The sequence below is a fragment of the Mobula hypostoma genome, chromosome 8, assembly GCF_963921235.1.
Source record: "Mobula hypostoma chromosome 8, sMobHyp1.1, whole genome shotgun sequence".
Classification (NCBI taxonomy): Eukaryota; Metazoa; Chordata; class Chondrichthyes; order Myliobatiformes; family Myliobatidae; genus Mobula; species Mobula hypostoma.
Genome location: NC_086104.1, coordinates 6933772 through 6961224, shown reverse-complemented (window position 1 = coordinate 6961224; position 27453 = coordinate 6933772). Strand labels below are relative to the sequence as shown.

Sequence of the window (27453 nt, the reverse complement as noted above, 5' to 3'; positions counted from 1 at the left end):
ATGTTTTTCCACTGTTTAAATAAGGCTCTCAACATAAACCAGGACATTATAGGCCAGTGAGTCTGACATCAGTTGTGGGAAAGTTATTGGAAGGTATGCTAAGAGACCGTATATTTAAGTATTTGGATAGACATGGACTGGTTGAGGACAGTCAGGATGACCTCGTGTTTGGCAGGCCATGTAGAACCAATCTTCAAGGAAGTTACTAGGAAAGAGGATAAAAGCAAGGCAGTGGATGATGTCGATGCAAGGCATTTGACAAGGTCCTTCATGGGAGGCTGGTCACTCGACATTCAGGATGAAGTAGTAAATTGGATTAAACATTTGCTTCGTGGGAGAAGCCAGAGTTGTCGTAGAGGGCTGCCTCTCTGGCTGGAAACCTGCGACTTATCATGTGCCACACAATTCAAAGTTGCTGGTGAACGCAGCAGGCCAAGCAGCATCTATAGGAAGAGGCGCAGTCGACGTTTCAGGCCGAGACCCTTCGTCAGGACTAACTGAAGGAAGAGTGAGTAAGGGATTTGAAAGCTGGAGGGGGAGGGGGAGATGCAAAATGATAGGAGAAGACAGGAGGGGGAGGGATGGAGCCGAGAGATGGACAGGTGATAGGCAAAAGGGGATACGAGAGGATCATGGGACAGGAGGTCCGGGAAGAAAGACGGGGGGGGGGTGACCCAGAGGATGGGCAAGAGGTATATTCAGAGGGACAGAGGGAGAAAAAGGAGAGTGAGAGAAAGAATGTGTGCATAAAAATGAGTAACAGATGGGGTACGAGGGGGAGGTGGGGCCTAGCGGAAGTTAGAGAAGTCAATGTTCATGCCATCATGTGCCACGAGGATTGGTGTTAGGTCCTTTGTTGTCTGTCATCTACAACAAGTTTATAACCGAGTTTGGACAGGTACATGGATGATAGGGGTATGGAGGGCTAAGGTCCCACCCAGAGCAGGTCAATGATTTAATTACAGACTAGATGGGCCAAAGGGCCTGTTTCTGTGCTGTACTTCTCAATGACTATAACTTGATGCAACCTCATTGCGGCATTGCCATAATCTCCCACTACGTCCCACGTCTGCTCAGCTCAGGCAACCCGTGACTCAGGATAAAAGTGAGAAGGCACACTGCTAAAGTGGATTATGCATTTATTGAACAATATACAAAAACAAGACGACTAAGAAATAATTTACATTTAAGGACAATGAGAAAACAATAAAAGGACACTAAATATATATATTCTGGTTCCGCGTAAAATGAACACCTATTATAAATAAATGCACCGTATCTCAATAGTAAAATATATTGCAGCTTCAACTATGGACACAAGAATGCCTAAGACCATTTCTTTCTGCATTCAGAACCTTTTTGTAATTCATATATTAATTTTTAAACATTGTGCACAGACTTCTTAAAACTTCACATTTCCCATAAAATTTGTTTAACTTTTTTTGCATTATCCTTCCGGATTCTACTAAACAAAAATATACATTTATATGCAAGTAATTATACTGAGATCAGTTGAGTGACCAACACGCTACCACGCCTCGCACACGGCGGTGGTCAGAGTCTCCGCAGGTTTTGTTTGCTCCGCCTGCTTCCCGCAGCTGCCTGTGCCCGCGAGCCGCTGTGGAAACTGTGCCGGATGCAGGACTTGGAGCCGTGGAAGGAACTCAGGCAGAGGGAACAGTAGTCGTAGGCACAGAAAACACTGGTGCACACTGCCCGCTCCTGGTAGTGCAGGAACCTGGCGGGAGACGAACAGAGTGGGCACATCTTCAGCACCTCGTCCTGCCTCAAAGTCTTCACCACCTGGAGTGGGAAAGGAGAGGGAGAGCCAGTCAGTCAGCCGGGCAAAGTACGAGACAAAGATAGCGCCAAGATTAAGGAGACTTTAAAATTTGCTTTATTTAATCACACGTACATTGACAGGTACGGTGAAATGCATTCTCGGGCCAACACAGTCTGAGGACGTGCTGAGTGAGGGCAGTCTGAAAGTGTTGCCGTCTTACCAGCACCAACATAGCATGCACATAACTCTAACTTCACCTCTTCGAAATGTGGGAGGAAACCAGAGCACGCAGAGGATATCCACGCCTTGCACTAACCACTCAGCTACTGAGCCACCGTGCACAGTGGCCGTCCCAGCATCGAGGACACTTTCAAAAAGTGATACCTCAAAAATGCAGCATTAAGGACCCCCATCACCCACGACATGCACTTTTCTCATTGCTATCATCAGGGAGGGGGTACAGGAGCCTGAAGTCACACATTCAACATTTTAGGAACGGCTTCTTCCCCACCACCATCAGATTTCTGAACAGACAATGAATCCTTGTACACTACATTAGTATTTTTTGTTCCCTTTTTTGCACTACTTATCTAAGTTCATTTTTAACATACATCTCTTGCAGTAATTTAGTTTCTTTAATTATATGTTGCAATATACTGCTCCCGCAGACATATTTGCCTGCATATACCACCGATACTAAACCCGGTTCTGATTCCGAGACAGGACACCCACCACAACAAACTTTTCACCCAATGGCAGTAGCACTAAGAGCTCCTCGCCTGAAATGTTGACCATTTAATCCCCTCCGTAGATGCAGTCTGACCTGTTGAGTTCTTCCAGCATTTTGTGTGCGTTTCTCTGAGTTTCCAGCATCTGCAGAACCTCGTGTTTAACACTAAGAGCTGATTATTGACTTCAGGAAGGGGGAAGGAGGACAAATATGCACCAGTCTAAATTGCTGGGGGGTGGGGGTGGGATGGTGGTGGAGAGGGCCAACGGGTTTAAATTCCTAACCCATAACCATCTCGGGTGACCTTTCCTGAGCACAGCACAGACACAAACACAAGGAAGGCAGGTCAGCACCTTTACTTCCTTAGGAGATTCAACTTGTCACTGAACATGAACAAACTTCTACAGAAATATTGGTTAAAGATTAACCTCGTCACATTTACATGGAAACAGTCAGTGAAATATGTTGTTTGTGTCAACGACTAGCAATGTGAAGACCATAAACTTGATGTCCAGTTAAGCAGATGGCACACAATGGTTGAGCCTGATGATGTCTTCCCTGACCCCTTCAATAAACAAATGGATGAGCAATAATTTCCTTAATCTAAATGAAAAGAAAACCGAAATACATTTGGTTGGTCCCAAAACCAAAGGAGATAAACTTTTTCATAAGCTTGAGAACTTGGCTCCCCTCGTAAAATCAGTAGTAACTAGCCTAGCTGATAACATGACTCAGATTTGAATTTTAAATCCCACATGAAGAAAGTGACGAGAGCAGCGTTGCTACACCCAAGAAATATTGCAAAGGTATGTCCATTTCTGTCATGCAATGATGCTGAACAACTGATTCACACCTCTATGTTGAATGGACTAGATTACTGCAATGCACCTTCTACTGGCCTTCCAAAGCAATCTAGTGACAAACTTCAGTTTATTCACAACGTCACTGAATGGCTTTAACTAAAACTTCTGTTCTGGATACTCTGCATTCGTTTTCTGTATCTTTTAGAATTGATTATAAAGTTCTCTTTCTTGTTTAGGTCAGGAACCAGAATATATCACAGTGGTGTCTGTACACGTACCGTGCACAGGGTCGGGATCAAGCAGTGAAGTCTGACAGCTCAACTGGCTTGGCCTGAGCCACATAAAAGCAGACTATCGTGACCTCATGCCTGGATACTAGCCTAGCAACGGCTTCATAAAATTCCAGGGTGGAGGCTAGCCCTTGTACGTATAAATCAAAGAAAATTTATTATTAAATATACAAGAGAAAAATCTGCAGATGCTGGAAATCCAGCGCAACACGCACAAAATGCTGGAGGAACTCAGCAGGCCAGGCAGTACCTGTGGAAAAGAGTAGAGTCGACATTTTGGGCTGAGACCCCTCAGCAGGACTCCAGGAAACGTGTCAGTTGCATCGAGGAGGTGCTGGGGCTCAGCCCGCAAGCATCGCCATGCACACAGAATACGCCCACAACTTTCTAACCCTAAAGCCTGATTTATACTTCTGCATCAACATGACACTGTAAGTACTGTGTTGCCGCAAACCCTATGCAGAGCCGACGCGGATCCCTACACCAGAGCCTGACGTGCACCTCTCCCAAAATGTAACTATGCGTCGCGGAGACACAGACTGCAACAGCTGTGATTGGTCCGCTAGGTAGCATCGCATGTCATCCTACGCTGCAATAGCTTCCCATTGGGCGACTGAAGGGCAGGGAAGGAACTCTGGCTGCAATGCTTTCCATAAAGCTTTACACACCTCCGAAATTATGGAGGACACATTTCACTTTTATGAAAAAAGACGCTCGCTTCTTGTTTACCCCGAGAAAGACCACCATGACCGTGAAGCCTTGCACGGGCAGGTGTGTGCGCATGCGTGACGTACCCGAATTGCAGAGCGATGCAGACACACCAACACACAAGTATAAGTGCTGACAACGCGCGTATGTCACTTGCGTAGGTTACGGCGTGCAGTTAGCGCAGAAGTATAAATCAGCCTTTACCCATACGCCTGGGAGGAAACCAGAGCACCCGTGCGGTCATTCAAGGCGGCAATGAGGCGTGAAAGAGAGAAGTGGCAACGTGGCGTGAAAGCAGGACAGGCTGGGATTCCGGAGGCCAGAATAATCCTTACCTGCTGGTGCCGGATACTTTTCTGGGAGTCACCGCCAACCTTGGGCTGACGAGTGGGCCGCAACTTAGGCACAACCCTATCCCCGCTCTGGTGCTGGATGGACACGAGAGTGCCGCGTGACGCTACGTTCTCGCGTTTGGAGGCTTCCATCTAGGAGGAACAACACCAGATCTCAAGAAGGTGAAGCAACAGGACATTTGGCCTTTTCCTACCCATCACCCCTGCCAGAAAACTTTCCGAAGTTAACCCACGGTGACCAATCCGTCTACACCCTCAGCCCATCCCACATAGTTGCTCGTCACCCGTGGAACCCTGGCATGGGGTGAGGACTCCAAGTTCCTCTGTGTGAACATCTGTCTTGGTTCGAGCAAGTCACTGTCCTGGACAAGAAAGCTTAGCAAGTTTCCACTTTCCCAGGAGGCTGAGCACAGTCTCTATTCACTTTTACCAATTATTGCCGATGCCCCATCGAAAGCATTCTCTATGGGGGCTAGAAAGAGAGGATGTTTCCAAGAGTGGGGGAGTTTATCACCAGAGGGCACAGCCTCAGAACAGAGGGGCATCTATTTAGAGTGGAGATGAGGGTGAATTTCTTTAGCCAGAGGGTGGTGAATCTGTGGAATGCTTTGTCGCAGGCAGCTGTGGAGGCCATGTTATCGGGTGTGGTTAACGTGGAGGTTGATGGAGTCTTGATTAATCAGGGCATCAAGGGTCACAGGGAGAAGGAAGGGGAACGGGTTTAAAAGGGGTAATAGATCAGCCATGGCGGGGTGGCAAAGCCGACTCGATGGGCTGAATGGTCTCATTCTGCCCCCCATGTAGGATGGTCTCCCGGAGCTCGGTGTGCTAACTGCTCTGCATGTGACTGCAGGAAAACTCACAGATGCGGACACAGCTCAGCACTTCACAGAAGCCAGCCTCCCCTCCACGGACTCTGTCTTTACCTCTCACTGCCCCAGTAAAACAGCCAGCGTCATCAAAAACCCCACACACCCCAGACATTCTCCCCTCTCCCGTCGGGCAGAAGATACAAAAGCCTGAAAGCACTCACCACCAGGCTCAGGGACAGCTCGTACCCCACTGTTTTGAACAGACATTTTGTATGATCCGGATTTGTCCGTCTACCTCGGTGGGGCCTTCGCACTGGAATCGGTTTACTATTGTCATCTGTACCAAGATACAGTGAAACACTTGTGCTGCATAACACACCTCAGATCCAATCATTACACTGTGTATTGAGGCAGAACAAGGTGAAACAACAATGCAGAATAAAACATAGAACAGTACAGCACAGAACTGTATTCTTTGCCAGACTTCCTCACTGCCCACAACTCCACAATGTTGTGCTGAACCAATTAGCAATCAAATGGCCAACTAAACTAATCCCTTCTGCCTACAGTGCCCAATTCTTCCATTTTCCTCACACTCATGTGCCAGTGTCAACACCTCTTTAAAGTCCCTAATGTCTCTGTCTCTACCACCACCCCAGGCAGCATATTCAAGGCACCCACCACTGTCTGTAAAAATACCTTGCATCTTTTTTAAATTACCCCCTCTTTATATGCATGCCCTCTAATCCAGACAGCATTCTTGTAAACCTCTTCTGCACCCCTCTCCAAAGCCTCAGCATCCTTCCTGTAGTGGGGGTGACCAGAAGTGTATGCAGATGTGGCCTCAGTAGAGTTCTATAAAGCTACAACAGAACTTCCTAACCTTTGAACTCAGTGCCTCAACTAATAAAAGGAGGCATGTCGTATGCCTTCTGAACCACCCTATCAACCTGCGTAACCACTTTCAGGAAGTCATGAACTTGGACCCCAAGATCCCTCTGCTTATCAACACTTTAAGGATCTTGCCCCTAACAGTGTAGTCTTTTCATTTCACCTACCAAAGTGCAGCCCTTCACATTTAGCCGGCTTAAGCTCCACCTGCCATTTCTCTGCCCATATCTGCAAATGCTCTATACCCCACTGTGTTTTTTGCCAGTCTTCTACACTATCCGCAACTCCACCATTCTTTGTATCACCTGCAAACTTACTAACTGCCCCATCTACATTTTCATCCAGATAATTTATGTGCATCACAAACAGCGGAGGACCCAACAGATTCATGCAGAACACCACTAATTACAGACTTCCAGCTCAACTAATTCCCTTCCCGACCACTACTTTCTGCCTTCTGTGGGCAATTCAGTTCTGAATCCAAACAGCAGTTCACCACAGATCCTACACATCTGAATCTTCTCAATGAGCCTCCCATGTGGGACCTCGTTAAATGCCTTACTAAAATCCATGTGGACAACATCCACAGATCTACCTTCAATCACCCTCATCACCCTGTTGTAATAGTAGCAACAGAGTATTAAAGTTACAGAGAAAATGCAGTGCAGGCAGACAATAATGTACAGGATCATAACGAGGTAGATTGCGAGGTCGAGAGTCCATTTCATTATGCAAGGGAACCGTTCAAGAATCTTATACCAGTGGGGTAGAAGCCTTCCTTGAGCCTGGTGGTACGTGCTTTCGGGCTTTTATATCTTCTGTCCCACGGGAGAGGGGATAAGCAATGATGTCTAAGGTGGGTGGGGGCTTTGATTATGATGGCTGTTTTATGGAGATAGTGAGAAGTGTAGACAGAATCCCAGGGAGGCCAATTTCTGAGACGTGCTGAGCTGTGTCCACAACTCCCTGCAGTTTCTTGCTGTCACATGCAGAGCAGTTGCATGATGACAACTCTCAGGCTGCTCCCTGCACAATCCACGGACTCTATCAGTCACTGATGCAAACAACGCATTTCACTGCACGTCTGGATGCTGTCGTTTCCGCTGTCGTCTTCCGTTCTGCAGTTGCTGCCGCTCGTGGTATTCTGCGGAACACCGTAGACTTGGTATGTCGCAAGTACATTTCACTGTGTGCTTCCATGTACGTCTGATAATAAATCGGAATCTGAAGTTGTGTCCCTCCTTGTGCATCTCCCAAGCACAAGCCACACTCCACCACTGTTGTAGCGTGTGATCTGGCTAATGTTCTGCTGACATTGATTATGCAACATGTTGCAAAAGATATACCTCACTGCAAATAAATAAATCTGAATCACACGTGATAAATAAAGCTAATCTTTTAAAAAAAGCTTCCTCAAACCCCATTTTGATGTGCATTTCATAATTAATATTTGAGTAATCTTGATTAATCTTGTCTATATATCAAGAAATATATACCATTGAAAATGGACCAATGATATGGAAACACCAATATCCTTGAACGGAAAATCCTATAAAAATTAGTGGATATGGCCCAGTTCATATATATTATATAGGTTGCTTAAGCATCCTTGTTCCTATAAATCATTCATCATGGTTATATGTGGAAATACATGAAGTGCATACGTCATTACACTACCAGCTGGTACATGTGAGGTGCTACATTTTGGTAGGACTAATCAAAATAGGACATACATGGTAAATGGTAGGGTATTGAAGAATGCAGTAGAACAGAGTGATCTCGGAATAACAGTGCATAGTTCCCTGAAGGTGGAATCTCATGTGGATAGGGTGGTGAAGAAAGCTTTTGGTATGCTGGCCTTTATTAATCAGAGCATTGAGTATAGGAGTTGGAATGTAATGTTGAAATTGTATAGGGCATTGGTAAGGCCAATTTTGGAGTATTGTGTACAGTTCTGGTCACCAAATTATAGGAAAGATGTCAATAACATTGAGAGAGTACAGAGGAGGTTTACTAAAATGTTGCCTGGGTTTTATCTCCTAAGTTACAGAGGTTGAACAAGTTAGGTCTTTATTCTTTGGAGCGTAGAAGGTTAAGGGGCGACTTGATAGAGATATTTAAAATTATGAGGGGGATAGATAGAGTTGACATGAATAGGCTTTTTCCATTGAGAGTGGGGAGATTCAAACAAGATGACATGAGTTGTGAGTTAAAGGGCAAAAGTTTAGGGGTAACATGAGGGGGAACTTCTTTACTCAGAGAGTGGTGGCTGTGTGGAATGAGCTTCCAGCAGAAGTGGTTGAGGCAGGTTCGATGTTGTCGTTTAAAGTTAAATTGGATGGATATATGGACAGGAAAGGAATGGAGGGTTATGGGCTGAGTGCAGGTCAGTGGGACTAGGTGAGAGTAAGAGTTCGGCACGGACTAGAAGGGCCGAGATGGCCTGTTTCCGTGCTGTAATTGTTATATGGTTATATGGTACGGGCGTGCATTGCTCAGAGGAAACAACGCTATCTGCATTTCAGACTCCCGAGTTATCTTTGAATTAGTTCAGTGTTTTGAAGTTACAAAGCATAACAAATTTCACCCCTCATTCTTCTAAGCTCCGGCGATCATAGTCCCAACTACTCAAGCTCATCATTTTGGACCACTCCTCCACCCCCCCCCCCCCCGGGCGAGAGTCGGAGAAGGTCTGGCAGGTAGACACACGGTGCATCCTTCAGAGCGAGGGGCCAAGACAGGTACATACTTTTTGTAAACGAGAAGCCTTCTTGAGGGTCTGGTTTGCTCTTCTGTCACTACAGATGATTCTCTTCCACATCTTGCACACCTTGACGCAGCTGTTAGGAACAAGACAGTCTCAGTCACTCCGTACCCGCTGGCTCAGTACATGGACCCAGAGCCCAGGGACCAGGGACCAAAAAGGGAGCAAGAATTTTTAAAAAAAAATAAGGGTAGCAGTTATTGTGGCATTATTTTAGCTTGGGGCATTGGAATTCAATTCCTGCCAGTAAGGAGTTTGTATATTCCCCCTGTAAACAGTGTGGGTTTCCTCCAGGTGCTCCAGTTTCCTCCCACAGTCTGAAGTACAGGTTAGTAGGTTAATTGGTCGTGGTAAGTTGTGCTGTGGTTAGGTGGTTAATTGGTCGTGGTAAGTTGTGCTGTGATTAGGTGGTTAATTGGTGGTGGTAAGTTGTGCTGTGATTAGGTGGTTAATTGGTCGTGGTAAGTTGTGCTGTGGTTAGGTGGTTAATTGGTCGTGGTAAGTTGTGCTGTGGTTAGGTGGTTAATTGGTCGTGGTAAGTTGTGCTGTGGTTAGGTGGTTAATTGGTGGTGGTAAGTTGTGCTGTGGTTAGGTGGTTAATTGGTGGTGGTAAGTTGTGCTGTGATTAGGTGGTTAATTGGTGGTGGTAAGTTGTGCTGTGATTAGGTGGTTAATTGGTCGTGGTAAGTTGTGCTGTGGTTAGGTGGTTAATTGGTGGTGGTAAGTTGTGCTGTGATTAGGTGGTTAATTGGTCGTGGTAAGTTGTGCTGTGATTAGGTGGTTAATTGGTCGTGGTAAGTTGTGCTGTGGTTAGGTGGTTAATTGGTGGTGGTAAGTTGTGCTGTGATTAGGTGGTTAATTGGTCGTGGTAAGTTGTGCTGTGGTTAGGTGGTTAATTGGTCATGGTAAGTTGTGCTGTGATTAGGCTACGGCTGAATCGGTGGGTTGCTGGATGTTGCAGGTTGTTACGTCAGAAGGGCCTGTTGCAAGCTGTATTTCCAAATAAATGGTTTTAAAAATTCCTTGACAGAAGCAAGGGGATTAAGTTAGGGCGAAAAACAAGGAAGCACCACCCTCTGCCTTTGGATCTGTCAGTCTTTCATAAGGAGCTGTAACTTCTCAGGGACAGTTCTACAAGGTGTGTCGATACCGTACTTGGAGCATCGTGGCGTGCTTCTGGTCTCCCGGTTAAAGCAAGAATGACAGGGGCAACCTAGCATAGTGAATAGCATAACACCATCACAGCAACAGTGACCTGCGTTCAATGCCCACCGCTGTCTGAAGTGAGGTTATGCAGTTCTGAGAGCACTTATCTGAGAAAGGATGTGCTGGCATTGGAGAGACCCGAGGAGGTTGACGAGAGTGATCCTGAGAATGAAAGGGTTAACGTATGGGGAGCGGTGGATGGCTCTGGGCCCATACCGACTGGGGATTAGAAGAATTACGGGGAATCTCATTGAAATCTATCGAATGTTGAAAGGCCTTGATAGAGTGGATGTGGAGAGGATGTTTGCTATGGTGGAGGAGTTTAAGACCGAGGACACAGTCTCAGAATTGAGGGACATCCATTTAGAACAGAGAGGAAGAGGAATTTCTTTAGCCAGAGGGTGGTGAATCTACAGAATTCATTGGCACATGTGGGGGTGCAGGCCAAGTCATTGGGTGTATTCAAAGCAGAGGTTGATACGTTTGTCGATTAGCAAGGGTTTCAAAGGTTATGGGGGGGGGGGAAGAGGCAGGAGAATAGGGTTGAGAGGGATAATACATCAGCCATGATGGAATGGCAGACCAGACAATGGGCCGAATGGCCTCATTCTGCTCCTGTGTCTCATGGTCATTAAGCCAGAGAGTTTGCAGGAAAGATTCACAAGGATGTTGCCAGGACTGGAAGGCATAAGTTAGGAGGAGAGACTGGATTAGCTGTCCCCTCCAGCCCCCTGCTCAGAGTTCGGAGGCTGAGAACTTAGAAACATAGTAAACCTACAGCACAACACAGGCCCTTCGGCCCACAAAGCTGTGCCGAACATGTCCCTACCTTAGAAGTTACCTAGGGTTACCCATAGCTCTCTACTTTTCTAAGCTCCATATACCTGTCCAGGAATCTCTTAAAAGACCCTATTGTATCCGCCTCCACCACCGTCGCCAGCAGCCCATTCCACACACTCACCACTCTCTGCATAAAAAACTCACCCCTGACATCTCCCCTGTACCTACTCCCAAGCACCTTAAAATCTCGGGCCAGCCATTTCGGCCCTGGGAAAAAGCCTCTGACTTTCCACACGATCAATGCCTCTCATCATCTTACACACCTCTATCAGGTCACCTCTCATCCTCCGTCACTCCAAGGAGAAAAGGCCAAGTTCACTCAACCTGTTCTCATAAGCCATGCTCCCCAATCCAGGCAACATCCTTGTAAATCTCCTCTGCACCCTTATGGTGGTGTATAAAATTATGAGTGCTATAAATAAAGTGGATGGTCACAGTCTTTTCCTCAGGGTGAGGGAGTCTAATTCATCCTGCAGAGAAGAAAATTAAAAGCAATACATTTGTACTGATATTGGACATATATTGTCTCACAGATGTTGTCTACTGCAAACCCCCATTTGAGCAGTAAACATTCAAATATATAAAATAACAACTTTCTCGTGCTGTGATGATTAATAGCAGGGCCGTTACGCTGGAATGGAGGCAAAGAATTATGAGGATGTTGCCAGGATCCAAGGGACGGAGTTCTGGAGAGAGGTTGAGAAGTTTTGAACTTTACTCACAGAGCATAGAACTATGAAGGGTAATCTTTAGCATTATATAAAGTCACAAGGGGCATAGAGAGGGTAAATGAATTCTGTCTTTTCACTCAGGGTCAGAGAATCTGGAACAAGAGGGAGCACTGTAGTGTAGCAGTCGGCGTAATGCTATTGCAGTGATAGTTCTACGGTCAGGGTTCAATTCCCACCACTGTCAGTAAGGAGTTTGTATGTTCTCCCCGTGACCAATATAAGACCATAAATAAGATATACAAGTAGAATTAGACCATTTGACCCAGAGTCCACTCCACCATTCCATCATGACCTCTCAGTTCCAGTCTCTTGCCTTCTCCCCATATCCTTTCATGCCCTGACCAAACAAGAATCTATCAATCTCTGCCTTAAATATACCTAATGACTTGGTCTCCACGGCTGCCTGTGGCAACAAATTCCAGATTTACCATAGACATAGACATACTTTATTGATCCTGAGGGAAATTGGGTTTCGTTACAGCTGCACCAACCAAGAATAGAGCATAAATATAGCAATACAAAACCACAAACAATCAAACAACAAAATGCAAACTATGCCAGATGGAAATAAGTCCAGGACCAGCCCACTGGCTCAGGGTGTCTGACCCGCCACGGGAGGAGCTGCAAAGTTCGATGGCCACAGGCAGGAACGACCTCCATGACGCCCAATGTTGCATCTCGGTGGAATATGGCCGGAGTTCAACAGCAAAAAGTTCAATATCCAGGCTACAAACACGTTCCTTGATCGTAATATGACCAGGATTGCACCATCTGTTGTTAACCAGAACAGCAAGCCCCCCTCCTTTACGCTTACCGCTCTCTGGCTAAGTAATTTCCTCATTTCCATTCTAAAAGGATGCCCACTCCACATCCACTCTGTCAACGCCTTTTGCCATTCGATAGGTTTCAATGAGGTTTACTCCGGGTGCTCCAGTTTCCTCCCATATTCCAAAGAATAGTGTTTGAGATAGTTGGTTGTGGGCTATGTAGGTGCCAGAAGTGTGGCTACACTTGTGACTGCTCAGCACATCCCTCGCTGATTTGAGTTGATGCAAACAGCTACCTGTATTTCATTGTATGTTTCAAAGCTCATTCACTCATTATGTGCTGTGTCCTATGACGTTGGCGATCATCGTCCCATGACCCTGATTGTTGTTAGAAAAAGCTTTTCTATAAAAGTGACTTGCCATTGCCTTCTTCCGGGCAGTGCCTTTACAAGACAGGTGACTCCAGCCATTATCAATACTCTTCAGATTGTTGGCCTGACATCAGTGGTCACATAAACAAGACCTGTGATGTGTACCAGATGCTCAGACGACCATCCACCACCTGCTCCCATGACCCTGATCAAGGGGCTAAGCAGGTGCTACACTTGGCCCAGAGGGAGCGTTTTGCACCTGTCTTGGCAGGGGATGTACGCCACCACCCAATGTTTCGATGTACATGTGACAAATAAAGCTAATCTTTAATGTCTCCTTAGGTTATAGTCGTGAGGAAAGAGACTGAATAGGAACGTGAGGGGCAACCTTTTCCACATAGAGGGTGGTCTATATGAGGAATAGATGCCGGAGTTGAGGCAGGTACAGTTAAGGAATTTAAGACGTACTTGCACAGGTATAGGGATAGGAAAGATATAGAGGGAAACGGGCCAAAGGTATGGAAACACCAAAGCCCTTGAACAGAAAATCCTACAGAAAGTAGTGGATACGGCCCAGTCCAGCACAGGTAAAGACCTCCCCCACCATCTACATGAAACACTGTTGCAGGAAAGCAGCATCCATCATCAGACACCCCCACCACCCAGGGCACGCTGTCTTCTTGCTGCTGCCATCAGGAGGTTCAGGACTCTCATGTCCAGGTTCAGGAATAGTCACTACTCAACCTTCAAGCTTTCGAACCAGAGGGTTAACTTCACTCACCCGAAAACAGAACTGCTCCCACAACCCATGGACTCACATTCCAGGACTTTTTATCTCATATTCTAGTTTTTATTTACTTATTTATTATTTTTTTTGTTTGCTGTTTCTTTGTATTTACTATGAATGTCCGCAAGTAAATGAATCTCAGGTTTGTACATAGTTTGATAATAAAATTACTCTGAACATTGAAATGCAGGCACATGGGACTGGGTCAGGTAGATTTCCACAGCACAGAAACAGACCCTAAAGCTCAATCTATTCAAGCTGAACAAGATGCCTTCCTTATCCAATCCCGTTTGCCTGGCCCTGTCCAAATGCCTTCTAAACTGTGCAATTTGATAGGGGAGTTAGGAAGACACATGGTGTAAGACCATAATTCATAGGAGCAGAATTAGGTTATTCGGCCCATCGAGCCTGCTCTGCCATACCATCACAGCTGATTTATTGCCCCTCTCAACCCCATTCTCCTGCCTTCTCTGCGTAACCTTTGAAGCCCTAAGCAAGAACCTATCAACTCCCACTCTAGATGTGTTCGGCTTCAATAGTCAAGGGATTGAATTCAAGAGCCACAAGGTAATGCTGCAGCTCAAGAAAACCCTGGGTTAAAACACAGTTGGGCACCTCATTCCAGGAAGGATGTGGAAGCTTTAGAGGGTGTGTAGAGGAGATTTACCAAGATGCTGCCTGGATTAGGGAGACGTCTTCCAAGGATAGGCTGAGCAAGCCAAGGCTTTTCTCTTTGGATTGAAAGATGAGAGGTGACTTGATAGAGGTGTATAAGATTAAGAGGCAGAGCAGAAATAGCTAATACAAGGGGGCAATTTAGGAGTATTGGAGGAAAGTAAAGGAAGAATGCTAGATATCGGAAACCACAGATTAATGAACAAAGGGAACAAGCAGTCTAAATGGTAGTTGAGGTAGTAACACTACTTAAAAGGCATATGGACAGGTAGACGGATAGGAGAGGTTTACATTAGGGATTCCCAAACATTTTTTTTTGTGCCATGGACCAATACCATTAAGCAAGACTTATTTCATAATTTACTGGCATAATTTACATATTACTATTTAACTATTTATGGTTTTATTACTATTTATTATTTATGGTGCAATTGTAACGAAAACCAGTTTCCCCCGGGATCAATAAAGTATGACTATGACTATGACGAAGAGAGTACAGGACGAAGGGCCAGTTTCCCAGCCATAAGGCCTTGTGACCCTCAGTCACAGTTGTCCTTGGATAAGAGTTTCTGCGCTTCCTCAGTCCCGACCAGATGCGCTCCTCACTGCCCAACGAGGGGGTACAACGTGTGGAGGTGAAGGAGGAAGGGTCGGGGGGTTGTCAGGCGGCTAACTTACCAGAGTAGGTCAGCCGGGGACAGAAAACGCAGGATTCGTCTCAGGATGTCTGGGACGCCCCTCTCCCACAGCTCGGCCCAGATGTCCACGTGCTGTAGGCCCATCTTCCGGCCGATGAGGCGGTCAATAGGAAAGACCTGGCCGCGAGCCGGGGAGCAGCCGCCAGGATGAAGACCCTTGGCCTGCCTCACATTTTGGCACGCTGCCCTCACCACCTGTAGGGCGGGCAGCAGGTGCCACTGGCGAGGTGTCGGCACCTCCCCACTGGGCTCCTGAGCACCACTCCAGGGCGCGGCCTCCTCCTCGGCCCCCAGACTCCGGTCCCGGTGTCGCTCTGCTCCCAGACCACCCTTAGGTGTCAGGCTGCCGTCCTCCTCGCCGGCCAGAGAGGAGACGCTCAGCAGGGAGGAGTAGCCACTGTCCCCGGACAAGGAGTCTCTTCCCTGGGCTGGGCTCAGCGGTGTCTGGGCTACACACCCCGGAGAGCATGTCCCACTGCCACGCTGCAGACAGGCGGAGCAGCGCGGGGGGCTGACGTCCTTTTGGCACGCAGCTACCGCGGTATCGCTTCTGTTCTGCAGACTGCTGTCTCCTCCGCTGCTGGGGCAAACCTGCTGGGCGACGAGCCACTTGCACTTCATGTCTGAGGGTCTGGCCACCAGAGCGGACAGAGTCTCCTCCAGCACTGAAAACAAAAGGAAACATCATCAGATTGGAAACCCAAGACATTCTGCAGATGCTGGAAACCCAGAGTAACAGATACACAATACCGGTGGAATTCAGCAGGCCCTGATGAATGGTCTCGGCCCAACTGTTTATTCCTCTCCATATATTTGACTTGCTAACTTCCTCCAACATTTTGTGTGTGTTATTCGGATTGGAATTGGAATATTATTGTCACATGTACCGAGATACAGTGAAAAGCTTAGCTCTTCTCAGCTGCCCATCACCTTCCTCGCTCATCAGATCCTCCTGTGATGGGCAAAAGAGCCCTTTACCTTTCTCACCCACCTGGCTTCACCTATCCCCCAACCGACCCCAATCTTTTTATTCCAGCATCTCTCCCTTCATGCCCAGCCCTGAAGCAGACTTCAGCTTGAAACGTCGACTGTTTATTCACTTCCGTAGATGCTGCCGGTCCTGCTGAGATCACCCACCATTTTGTGTGCGGTACAGTGAAAGGCTTATCTTGCATAATATTTATACCGATCAAATTATTATAAAGTGCATTGAGGTAGAACATGGTAAAACAATAACAACATAGAATAAAGTGTCACACATCAAAGTTGCTGGTGAACGCAGCAGGCCAGGCAGCATCCCTAGGAAGAGGTGCAGTCGACATTTCGGGCCGAGACCCTTCATCAGGACTAACTGAAGGAAGAGCTAGTAAGAGATTTGAAAGTGGGAGGGGAAGGGGAAGATCCGAAATGATAGGAGAAGACAGGAGGGGGAGGGATGGAGCCGAGAGCTGGACAGATGATTGGCAAAGGGGATACGAGAGGATCATGGGACAGGAGGCCTAGGGAGAAAGAAAAGGGGGAGGGGGGAAAAGCCCAGAGGATGGGCAAGGGGTATAGTCAGAGGGAGAAAAAGGAGAGAGAGAGAGAAAGAATGTGTGTATATATATAAATAAATAACGGATGGGGTACGACCTGATGGCATGAACATTGACTTCTCAAACTTCCGCTAATGCCCCACTTCCCCCTTGTACTCCATCCGTTATTTATTTTTATACACACACTCTTTTCTCTCTCTCCTTTTTCTCCCTCTGTCCCTCTCACTATACCCCTTGCCCATCCTCTGGTTCCCCCACCGCCTTGTCTTTCTCCCCGGACCTCCTGTCCCATGATCCTCTCATATCCCCTTTGCCAATCACCTATCCAGCTCTTGGCTCCATCCCTCCCCCTCCTGTCTTCTCCTATCATTTTAGATCTCCCCCTCCCCCTCCCACTTTCAAATCTCTTACTAGCTCTTCTTTCAGTTAGTCCTGACAAAGGGTCTCGGCCTGAAACGTCGACTGTACCTCTTCCTAGAGATGCTGCCTGGCCTGCTGCGTTCACCAGCAACTTTGATGTGTGTTGCTTGATATTCCAGCATCTGCAGATTTCCTCCTGTTTGCGTAGAATAAAGTGTAACAGCTACAGAGAAAGTGCAGTCAAGGTAGACAATAAGGTGCAAGCTATTAACAAGGTAGATTACAAAGGATAAACAGGATAGATTCTTTAGTGCCATTGCTATTACAAAGGAAAAAGTGCGAGGCAAGCTGAAAGGTCTTCAGGTGGATAAGTCACCTCCACCAGATGGACTACATCCCCAAGTCCTGAGAGAAGTTGCTGAAGAGATAACGGATGCATTGGTCATAATCTTTCACCAATCACTTGATTCTGGCATGGTCCCAGAGACTGGACGATGGCAAATGTCACCCCACTGTTTTAGGCCAGTTAGCCTAACCTCAGTAGTTGGGAAAGTCTTGAAGTCTATTACTTAAGGACGAGGTTTTGAGGTACTTGGAGATTAATGATAAAAAAAAATCAAAGTCAGCATGGTTTATGTCAAGAGAAATCTTGCCTGACAAATCTTCGAGGAAGTTACAAGCAGGGTGGACAAAGGAGAGGCAGTGGATGTCATTTACTTGGATTTTCAGAAGGCAATTGATAAGGTGCCACATGTGAGGCTGCTTAACAAGATAAAATCCTATGGCGTTACAGGAAGGATACTGGCATGGATAATGGAATGGCTGACAGGCAGGAGGCAGCGAGTGGGAATAAAGGGGCCTTTTCTGCTTGGCTGCCAGTAACTAGTGGGGTTCCTCAAGGATCTGTATTGGGGCCACTGCCTTTCACACTGTCAATGATTTAGATAATGGAATTAGTGGCTTTGTGCCAAAGTTTGCGGGTGATATAAAGATGGGTGGAAGGTAGGTAGTTCTGAGGAAATAATGCGATTGCAGCAGGAGTTAGACTTGGAAGAACGGGCAAAAATGTGGCAGATGGAATACAGTGCTGGGAAATGTATGACAATGCTTTGGGCCTGGTGGGGGTATCCAGAACTAGAGGGCACAGCCTCAAAACTGAGGGGCAACCCTTTAGAACAGAAGTAAGGAGGATTTTTTTTTTAGCCAAAGAGTAGTAAATCTGTGGAATGCTCTGCCACAGATTGCAGTGGAGGCCAAGTCCATGGGTATATTTAAGACAAGTGTTGTGTGTTTCCTGATTGGTCAGGCCATCAAAGGTTATGGCGGGAAGGTAGGTGTATGGGGTTGAGTGGGATCTGGGATTGGCCATGATGGAATGGCGGAGTAGATTCGATGGGCTAAATAGCCCAATTCTGTTCCTATCTGCTTTCGTCTTATTATGAGGCCAAGGGATTATTTTATTGTCGAAGGGATCTGTTCAAGAGTCTGAGAACATTGGGGTAGACGCTGTCCTTGAGCCTGATGGTACATGCTTTCAGGCTTTTGCGTCTTCTGCCTGATGGGAGAGGAATGCCCGGGGTGGATAGGGTCTCTGTTGATGCTGGCTGCTGTACTGAGGCAGTGAGAAGTGTAGACAGAGTCCATGGTTGGTTTCTGTGATGTCCTGAGCTGTGTCCACAACTCTGCGGTTTCGAGGTTGTGGGCGGAGCAGTTGCCATACCTTGCCGTTATGCATCCAGATAGGATGCTTTCTATGGTGCTTTGATTATAGTTGGCAATAGGAGAAAGCGGAAAATGAAACATCGAAATGTGAAGTGTGGGTGGTGATGTAGGTACAAGCACAATGTTTTAAATACTTTCATCTAGGTCCACAGAAAGATGTTGAGCAGGGTTCCCGACCTTTTTGATGCAATGGACCAGATTCGGACAAATGGAGACTAGCCTGGATGGGCATCTGGGAAGGCATGGACAAAATAGGCAGAAGGGCCTGTTTCTGTTCTGTGTGACTCACAGGCAAGGGTACAAAAGGTGCAGAACGCAAGGTCAGGGGGGAGCCTCCCTGGAGTCTCCAGGACTGACCCCAAACCAAAACTGGCCATCAAACTTTACAACTCCTCCCTTGGAGGGTCAGACACCCTGAGCCAATAGGCTGGTCCTGGACTTATTTCCTGGCATAATTTACATATTACTATTTAACTATTTATGGTTTTATTACTATTTAATTATTTATGGTGCAAGTGTAACAAAATCCAATTTCCCCCGGGATCAATAAAGTATGACTATAATTCCGCAGAGGTCACTAAAATAAGTGGCGTCATTGACAGCAGCCATCAGAATTTGGGCGCCATGGTAGCGTAGTGATTAGCGCGACGCTATTATAGCTCAGGACGCTGGAGTTCAAAATTCAGATCCAGCACCCTCTGTAAGGAGTCTTTCCCTGTGGAATGTGATGGTTTTCTCCGGGTTATCCAGTTTCCTCCCACCGTCAAGTCGTACCAGGTAGTTAATGGATCATTGTAAGTTGTCCCCTGATTGGGTGAGGGTTAAATCAAGGTCATCAGGGGTTGCTAGGCAGCACAGTTCAAAGGTCCAAAAGACAGCATTCCACACTACATCTCTAAAATTTAAAAAAAATTAGAGGCACCTTGATCAGCTGGGAAAGTGGGCCCAGGAATGGCAGTTGAATTCAGATTAGTGCGAGGTGTTGGAAGTTGGGAAAACGAGGGTAGGACATTGGCAGATTCCCATCCCAGAGGAGGAGGAGAAGATGGCGGCGCAACGGCAGTGCGCGCGGCCTCTCCGGTGAATGATATCTGTAATCTGTCAACTAGGGGACCGTGCACAATTCTGATGTGATGGAGACAGACGTGAGAGTACAGAGGAACATCTGGAAAACTTCTGAAATGCCTGCTTCGCTGCCACTGTTACTGTGTGGTAACCGGAATCTCCGGAGCTGAAGGCCCGAATCCTCAGCTTTGCTTGTTTCGGCGGCCGGGGCGAGGTCGAAGGCGCTCGGCAGAGGATGGCGCTCGGGAGGCTGTATCAGAGGGGCTGGCCGGAGGCTCGAAGTTTTCAGATGGATGGACTCATTGTCGGCTGTGGTCGGCTGCTTCCAAGGCATCGGCAAGTTGACGGTGCCTGGAGGTTTATGGCAGGGAGTTTCTCCCTTTTGCCGCCTGCTATCGGGGACTTGGGAGTCGATCGACTCAGGAACTTTGAGACTTTTTTTTACTGTGCGCATGGTTTGTTCTTCATCAAATTATGGTATTGCTTTGCACTGCTGTAACTATATGTCATAATTACGTGGTTCTGGCAGTGTTAGTCTTTGGTTTGTCTTGTTTTCTGTGACATCACTCTGGAGAAACATTGTATCATTTCTTAATGCATGTATGCATTTCTAAACGACAATAAAAGAGGACTGAGTATTCTCATAATCTAGTCCAAGATAATCCTATCTGCCTAGGATTGTCCCATATACATAAAGTACTGTGCACATGTTAATAAACTCCCAAAGACCGAAGATGCTTTCTAAACTAATGAAATGAAAAGATAATTATCAAAAAAAAATTACTAGAAAGAGCAGTAAACAGTTAAAAAAAAAACTAAAACTAATCAATATTTGGTGTGACCATCCTCTCCCTTTAAACCTGCATCAGTTCTCTTAGGTACACTGTTGTGCAGTTTTCTAAGAAAATCAGCTGGTAGGTTGTTCCAAGAAAGTTGGAGAACTTGCTGCAGTTCTGCAGACTTTGACTGTCTCATTTGCTTCTGTCTCTCCAGGTAATCCCAAAGGGCCTCAGTGATTTGATATACTTCACTTTGGGTGGGGGGGGGGGAACCGAAGTGAAGAGGCAGAGGAGGGGAGGAGGTGGTTGGCGCACAAGTAGAGGCAGCTTGTAGGAGTTTGTGAGGAAGGATAGACAGATGATAGAGCAAAGGTGCACTCAGCCTGATAGAAACATAGAAAATAGGTGCAGGAGTAGGCCATTCGGCCCTTCGAGCCTGCACCGCCATTTATTATGATCATGGCTGATCATCCAACTCAGAACCCCGCCCCAGCCTTCCCTCCATACCCCCTGACCCCCGTAGCCACAAGGGCCATATCTAACTCCCTCTTAAACATAGCCAATGAACTGGCCTCAACAGTTTCCTGTGGCAGAGAATTCCACAGATTCACCACTCTCTGTGTGAAGAAGTTTTTCCTAATCTCGGTCCTAAAAGGCTTCCCCTCTATCCTCAAACTGTGACCCCTCGTTCTGGACTTCCCCAACATCGGGAACAATCTTCCTGCATCTAGCCTGTCCAATCCCTTTAGGATCTTATACGTTTCAATCAGATCCCCCCTCAAGCTTCTAAATTCCAACGAGTACAAGCCCAGTTCATCCAGTCTTTCTTCATATGAAAGTCCTGCCATCCCAGGAATCAATCTGGTGAACCTTCTTTGTACTCCCTCTATGGCAAAGATGTATGTCTTTCCTCAGATTAGGGGACCAAAACTGCACACAATACTCCAGGTGTGGTCTCACCAAGGCCTTGTACAACTGCAGTAGTACCTCCCTGCTCCTGTACTCGAATCCTCTCGCTATAAATGCCAGCATACCATTCGCCTTTTTCACCGTCTGCTGTACCTGCATGCCCACTTTCAATGACTGGTGTATAATGACACTGATGGTTTGAGATGTGTCTATTTTAATGCAAGGAGTATCATAAACAAGGCGGATGAACTTGGAGCGTGGATCAAAATCTGGAACTATGATGTTCTGACCATTACGGAGACTTGGATATCTCGGTCAGGAATGGCTGCTGAGTGTGCCGGGCTTTAGATCTTTCAAAAAGGACGGGGAGGGAGGCAAAACTGTGGGGGAGTGGTATTGCTAATCAGGGATAGTATCATGGCTGCAGAAAAGGAGGAAGTCATGGAGGGATTGTCGACTGAGTCATTGCAGTTGGAAGTCAGAAATGGGAATGGGGCAATAACACTAATGCGTGTTTTTTTATAGACACCCAATAGTAACAGGGATGTTAAGGAGCAGATAGAAAGGCAGATTCTGGAATGGTGCAATAATAGGGTTGTTGTGATGGGTGATTTTAACTTTCCTAATATTGACTAGCATCTCCTTAGGGGTTTAGACGGGGTGGAGTTTGTTAGGTGTGTTCAGGAAGGTTTTCTGACACAATATGTAGATAAGCCAACTGGAGGCAAGTCTAAGCTTGATCTGGTATTGGGAAATGAACCTGGTCAGGTGTCAGATCTCTCAGTGGGAGAGCAATTTGGAAATAGTGATCACAACTCTATCTCCTTTACTATAGCGCTGGAGAGGGATAAGAGCAGATAATTTGGGAAAACATCTAATTGGGGTAAGGGGAAATATACTATTAGGCAAGAACTTGGGGAACATAAATTGGGAGCAGGTGTTCTCAGGAAAATGCATGGCAGAAATGTGGCAAATGGTCAGGGAACATTGCATGGTGTTCTGCATTGGTATCTTCAATTGAGACAGGGAAAGGATTGTAGGCTAACAGACCCATGGTGTATAAAGGATAGAGAATATCTAGTTAAGAAGAAAAGAGAAGTTTACAAAAGGTTCAAGAAACTAGGTACTGTTAGAGCTCTAGAAAATTACAAGGGTGCCAGGAAGGAGCTCAGGAATGAAATTAGGAAAGCTGGAAGAGGCCATGAGAAGGCCTTGGCGAGCAGGATTAAGGAAAACCCCAAGGCATTCTACAAATATGTGAAGAGCAAGAGGATAAACCATGTGAGATTAGGACCAATCAGGAGCAATAATGGAAACATGTGCATGGAGTTGGAGGAGGTAGCAGAGGTACTTAACGAATACTTTGCTTCAGTATTCACCAGGGAAGACGACCTTGGCAATTGTGGAGATGACTTATAGTGGACTGAAATGCTTGAGTATCTAGTCATTAAGAAAGAGGATGTTCTGGAGCTTTTGAAAAGCTTTAAGTTACATAAGTCACCGGGACCAGAGGAGATACACCTCAAACTCCTGTGGGAAGTGAGGGAGAGATTGTTGAGCCTCTTGCGATGAGCTTTGTGTCATCAATAGGGACAGGAGAAGTACTGAAAAGTTCAAGAAAGGGAGTAGAGATAACCCAGGAAAATATAGACCAGTGAGTCTTACTTCAGTAGTGGGCAAGTTGTTGAAGATCCTGAGAGGCAGAATCTATCAGCATTTGGAGAGAGATAATCTGATTAGGGATAGCTTTGTCAAGTGCAAGTCAAGCCTTGAGATACTGACTGAATTTTTTTTGAGGATGTAGCAAAACACACAGATGAAGGTAGATCAGCTGATGTAGTGTATATGGATTTCAGTAAGGCATTTGACAAGGTTTCTTATGCGAGACTCATTCAGAAAGTAATGAGGCTTGGGATCCAAGGAGAGACTTTGCTTTGTGGATCCAGAATTTGCTTGCCAACAGAAGGCAAAGGGTAGTTGTAGATGGTTTGTATACTACATGGTGACCATTGGTGTTCCACAGAGGTCTGCTCTGGGACCCCTCTTTGCGATTTTTAAAAATGTCTTGGATGAGGAAGCAGAAGGGTGGGTTAGTAAGTTTGCAGATGACACAAAAGATGGGGTGTTGCAGATAGTCTGAGGGTTGTCATCAGTTACAGCGCGACACTGATAGGATACAGAACTCCACTGAGAAGTGGCAGATGAAGTTCAACCCAGATAAGTGTGAGGTGGTTCATTTCGGTAGGCCAAATCTGATGGCAGAAGGTAGTATTAATGGTAAGACTCTTGGCAGTGTGGAGGATCAGCGAGATCTTGGGGTCCGTGTCCATAGGACACTCAAAGCTGCTGCGTGGGTTAACAGTGTTGTTAAGGTGTATGATGTGTTGGCATTTATCAACCATGGGATTGAGTTCAAGAGCCATGAGGTAATGTTACAGCTATACAAGACCTTAATTAGACCCCACTTGGAGCTCTGTGTTCAGTTCTGGTCACCTCACTACAGGAAGGATGTGGATACTATAGAAAGAGTGCAGAGGAGATTTACAAGGATATTGCCTGGATTGGAGAGCGTGCCTTATGAGAATAGGTTGAGTGAACTTGGCCTGAGTGACGGAGGATGAGAGGTGACCTCATAGAGGTGGGTAAGATGACGAGAAGCGTTGATTGTGTGGATAGTCAGAGGCTTTTTCCCCAGGGCTGAAATGCCTAACATGAGGGGGCATTGTTTTAAGGTGCTGGGAAGTCAAGGGGGACGTCAGGCCAAGTTTTTCCACACGGAGAATGGTGGGTGCATGGAATGCACTGCCAGTGACAGTGGTAGAGGCAGATACAATCGGGTCTTTTAAGAGACCCTTAGATAGGTACATAGAGCTTAGGAAAATAGAGGGCTATGCGGTAGGGAAATTCTAGGCAGTTTCTAGAGTAGGTTACATGATCGACACAACTTTGTGGGCCAAAGGGCCTGTACTGTGCTGCAGATTTCATGTTCTTTGTATACAATTAAATAAGTAGTGCCAAAAGAGAGCAGAAGAGAAGTGGTGAAGCATGTGTTCACGGATTCATTGTCCATTCAGCACTCTGCTGGCGGATGGGAAGAAGCTGTTCCTGAAACATCCTTTACCACCTCCTTTTGATGGTAGCAATGGGTGATGATGCTGCCTTTTTCTGAGCCACCACTTATTTTTCATTTAGCAATCCCTGACAACCCCAATTAACTCTAACCTAATCACAGGGCAATTTGCAATGACTAATTAACCCACCCGGCATGTCCTTGGACTGTGGGAGGAAATCAGGGAAACCCCATACATCCCATGGGGAGGAGCACGGAGAAGCACTGGAATTGAACTCCAAGCTCCAGAACACCCTGAGCTATAAGTGTGTGATGCAAACTGCTATGCTGGCATCCCTTGAAGATGCACAGTCCTTTTCCGAGGGAATCGGAGAGCGTAAGTTTAAGATGAGAGGGGAAGATTTAGAGTGGCAGAGCAGTACCATGTGGAGCTGACATTAGCCCTGCTATACCCAACTGACCGTGTTTAGCCCGTGACTCTCCAAACCTCGTCCCTCCATTTGCCTCTTAAATGTTGCAATTGTACCTGCCTCAACCATTCGGTCCGGCAGCTCACCCTGGCCAAGTAGACAGGGTGGTTGTGACGGAGAATGCTTGTTAACGCGCTCTGTACGTGTGCATTTATTTGCGTGTGCCATTCTACTCTCGCTGTGCTTATGGAAGTGGGACAAACCGTTTCATTTTCTTGCAGGCATTTGCAATAAATATATACAATAAATTTATGAAAAAGACCCAAACAATGACAGACCCATTGTGCAAAACAAGACAAATTGGGTAATTAATAAAAAAGTAAATAATACTGAGAACCTGAGTTGTAGAGCCCTTGAAAACAGTTGGTAGGTTGTGGAGTCAGTTCAGAGTAAAGGTGAGTGAAGTTATACTTGTTGGTTCAGGAGCCTGTTGGTTGTAGGATAGGTTTGGTCATAGTCTCCCTAGGGCAAGGGTTCCCAACCTTTTTTTTAATGCCATTAACTGAGGGGTCTGGGGACCCCTGCCCTATGGTTATGTGGTCCGAAACTATAGGGCACTGAATCAAGATAAGAGGGGGGAAGATTCAAGAGAAATGAGACACCTTCTTTATACAGAGCGTGGTTGATATGAAACCACCTGCCAGAGGAACTGGTATGGCAGATACATCTTCTCAAGCAACTTGGACAGTTATGTGGATAAAAAAAAGTTTAGAGGTACAATATTATGCAAAAGTGGGGAGCCTAGATTTTTCTTAATATATGGTTTCAGATTTCTATGCACACTATTCTTCTTTGACACTATTTGTTTTTGTAACATATGATAATTTCTGGGCTGCAGCCACAAAACAACCAATTTCACAACCTATGCCAGTGATAATAAGCCTGATTCTGACTTGGTACTTTCAAGATTGTCCTGTACACTAGCGTAGAGGAGAACAAAATAATTGTTACTCTGGAACCAATGCAGCACAAAACAAAACAATTTTTAAAAGAATGCAGTAATTTAAAAAACACAAGAAATATAAATACAGAAGATTCCTTAAAAACATACTGTTTGGATGTCCAGCAGGTCAAGCAAGATGTAGCATGGAGCTGGTGGGGGAAGATTTTGATCACAGTGGCACAGAAAGAGCCCTGTGGTTATTGGGGGGGGGGTGGCAGGGGCGGATTACGTAGAGAGTCTGGCACTGGAGGATGGGGGGTGTAATTCTTCAGGAAAAGCCAGTATGCTGAGGAAGGACGGATTGCACAGGAATAAGCCAGTGCTTGTGGGGGGGGGGGGGCACAGAAAGAGCCCAGTACTATAGGGAGAGGGGATTGCACAGAAAGAGCACAGTAATGCGGGGAGAGGGGATTGCACAAAAAGAGCCTGGTACCGTGGAGAGGGGATTGCACAGAAAGAGCTGGGCTCTGGGGCAGAGGGGATTGAGTAGAAAAGGGCCTGCACTGTGGGGAGGGGAGACCACACGGAAAAGGACCAGTACTGTGGAGATTGGGGATTGTACGTGAACAGCCCGGCGATTGGGGAGAGGGGATTGTTCAGAAAGAGTTTGGCATCTGTGGGGGTGGGGGGGCGCGCGAATTGAACAGAAAAGGACCGGTGCTGTGGGGAGCTGGGAACTGCACAGGAAGAGCCCAGGCCCAGAAAAGCGCCAACGCTTTCGCGCTTCCCGCCTGCACCCGGCCCCGGTCCTAAACCCAACCTGGTCCGAGTCGTCCTAAACCCGGACCCCACACCGGGAGCAGGTCCGGAGGCAGTTTATCCCCTCTCACATCCCCATCCCTCCCCCTCCAGACTCCGGCTGCTACCCACCTCCGGCACCCGGGTCCCGATCCCGACTCCAGGGGCTAAGGGGCGTCAGCAGCCGCACTCACCCGCTTGCCTTGTGCCGGGGCTCTAGATATTGGTGGTCGGCCTCTCCTCTCCGGCGATCTGGGACCCGGGTCCCCACCGGGGTTTCGGATCCCGGCTTATCACTTCCCGGGACCTCTCTGTCTCCGTGCCTTCAGCCCCGCTGTCTGTGATCAGTCCGGGTTCACTGACCCCTGGATTACTCCGTGCTCCTGTCCCCGGGATCTACCTCACGTTCAGTACCCCCAACCCCTGGCTCTAAGGAACTAACCCCAGCCCTCCCGCCCTGCTGTGAAAGGCGCTGAAACTTGGCCGCGCTGTCCTGTTTGAATTTGGTCACCAAACTTAGGATTGGTCGCCGGACTGTCCAATCAGACTCCTCCTTTGCCCCGGCCTCCGCCAATCAGAATGAAGGCCTCTTAAAGGGGCGGCTTCCTGCTTCAAACTCCAAACTCGCGGCAAAGTACGAATGATGGAAAAAC

General features: G+C 46.8%; 1 protein-coding gene across 2 annotated transcripts; it reads right to left on the bottom strand.

Annotated features, from left to right (window-relative positions):
* Positions 1 to 1129: 1129 nt before the first annotated feature.
* On the bottom strand, positions 1130 to 27220 carry fbxo5 (F-box protein 5). 2 transcript variants are annotated; one of them, XM_063054962.1, is made up of 5 exons: positions 26933 to 27220; positions 15190 to 15874; positions 9120 to 9210; positions 4650 to 4799; positions 1130 to 1803 (listed from the first exon to the last, which is right to left on the bottom strand). In XM_063054962.1, exons 2-5 carry the CDS (start codon positions 15828 to 15830, stop codon positions 1555 to 1557), a joined length of 1131 nt encoding a protein of 376 aa, XP_062911032.1. In that variant the 5' UTR covers positions 15831 to 15874; positions 26933 to 27220; the 3' UTR covers positions 1130 to 1554. The 2 variants fall into 2 exon arrangements, with proteins under 2 accessions (XP_062911032.1, XP_062911031.1); XM_063054961.1 differs by having other exon boundaries at positions 26995 to 27220.
* Positions 27221 to 27453: the final 233 nt, after the last annotated feature.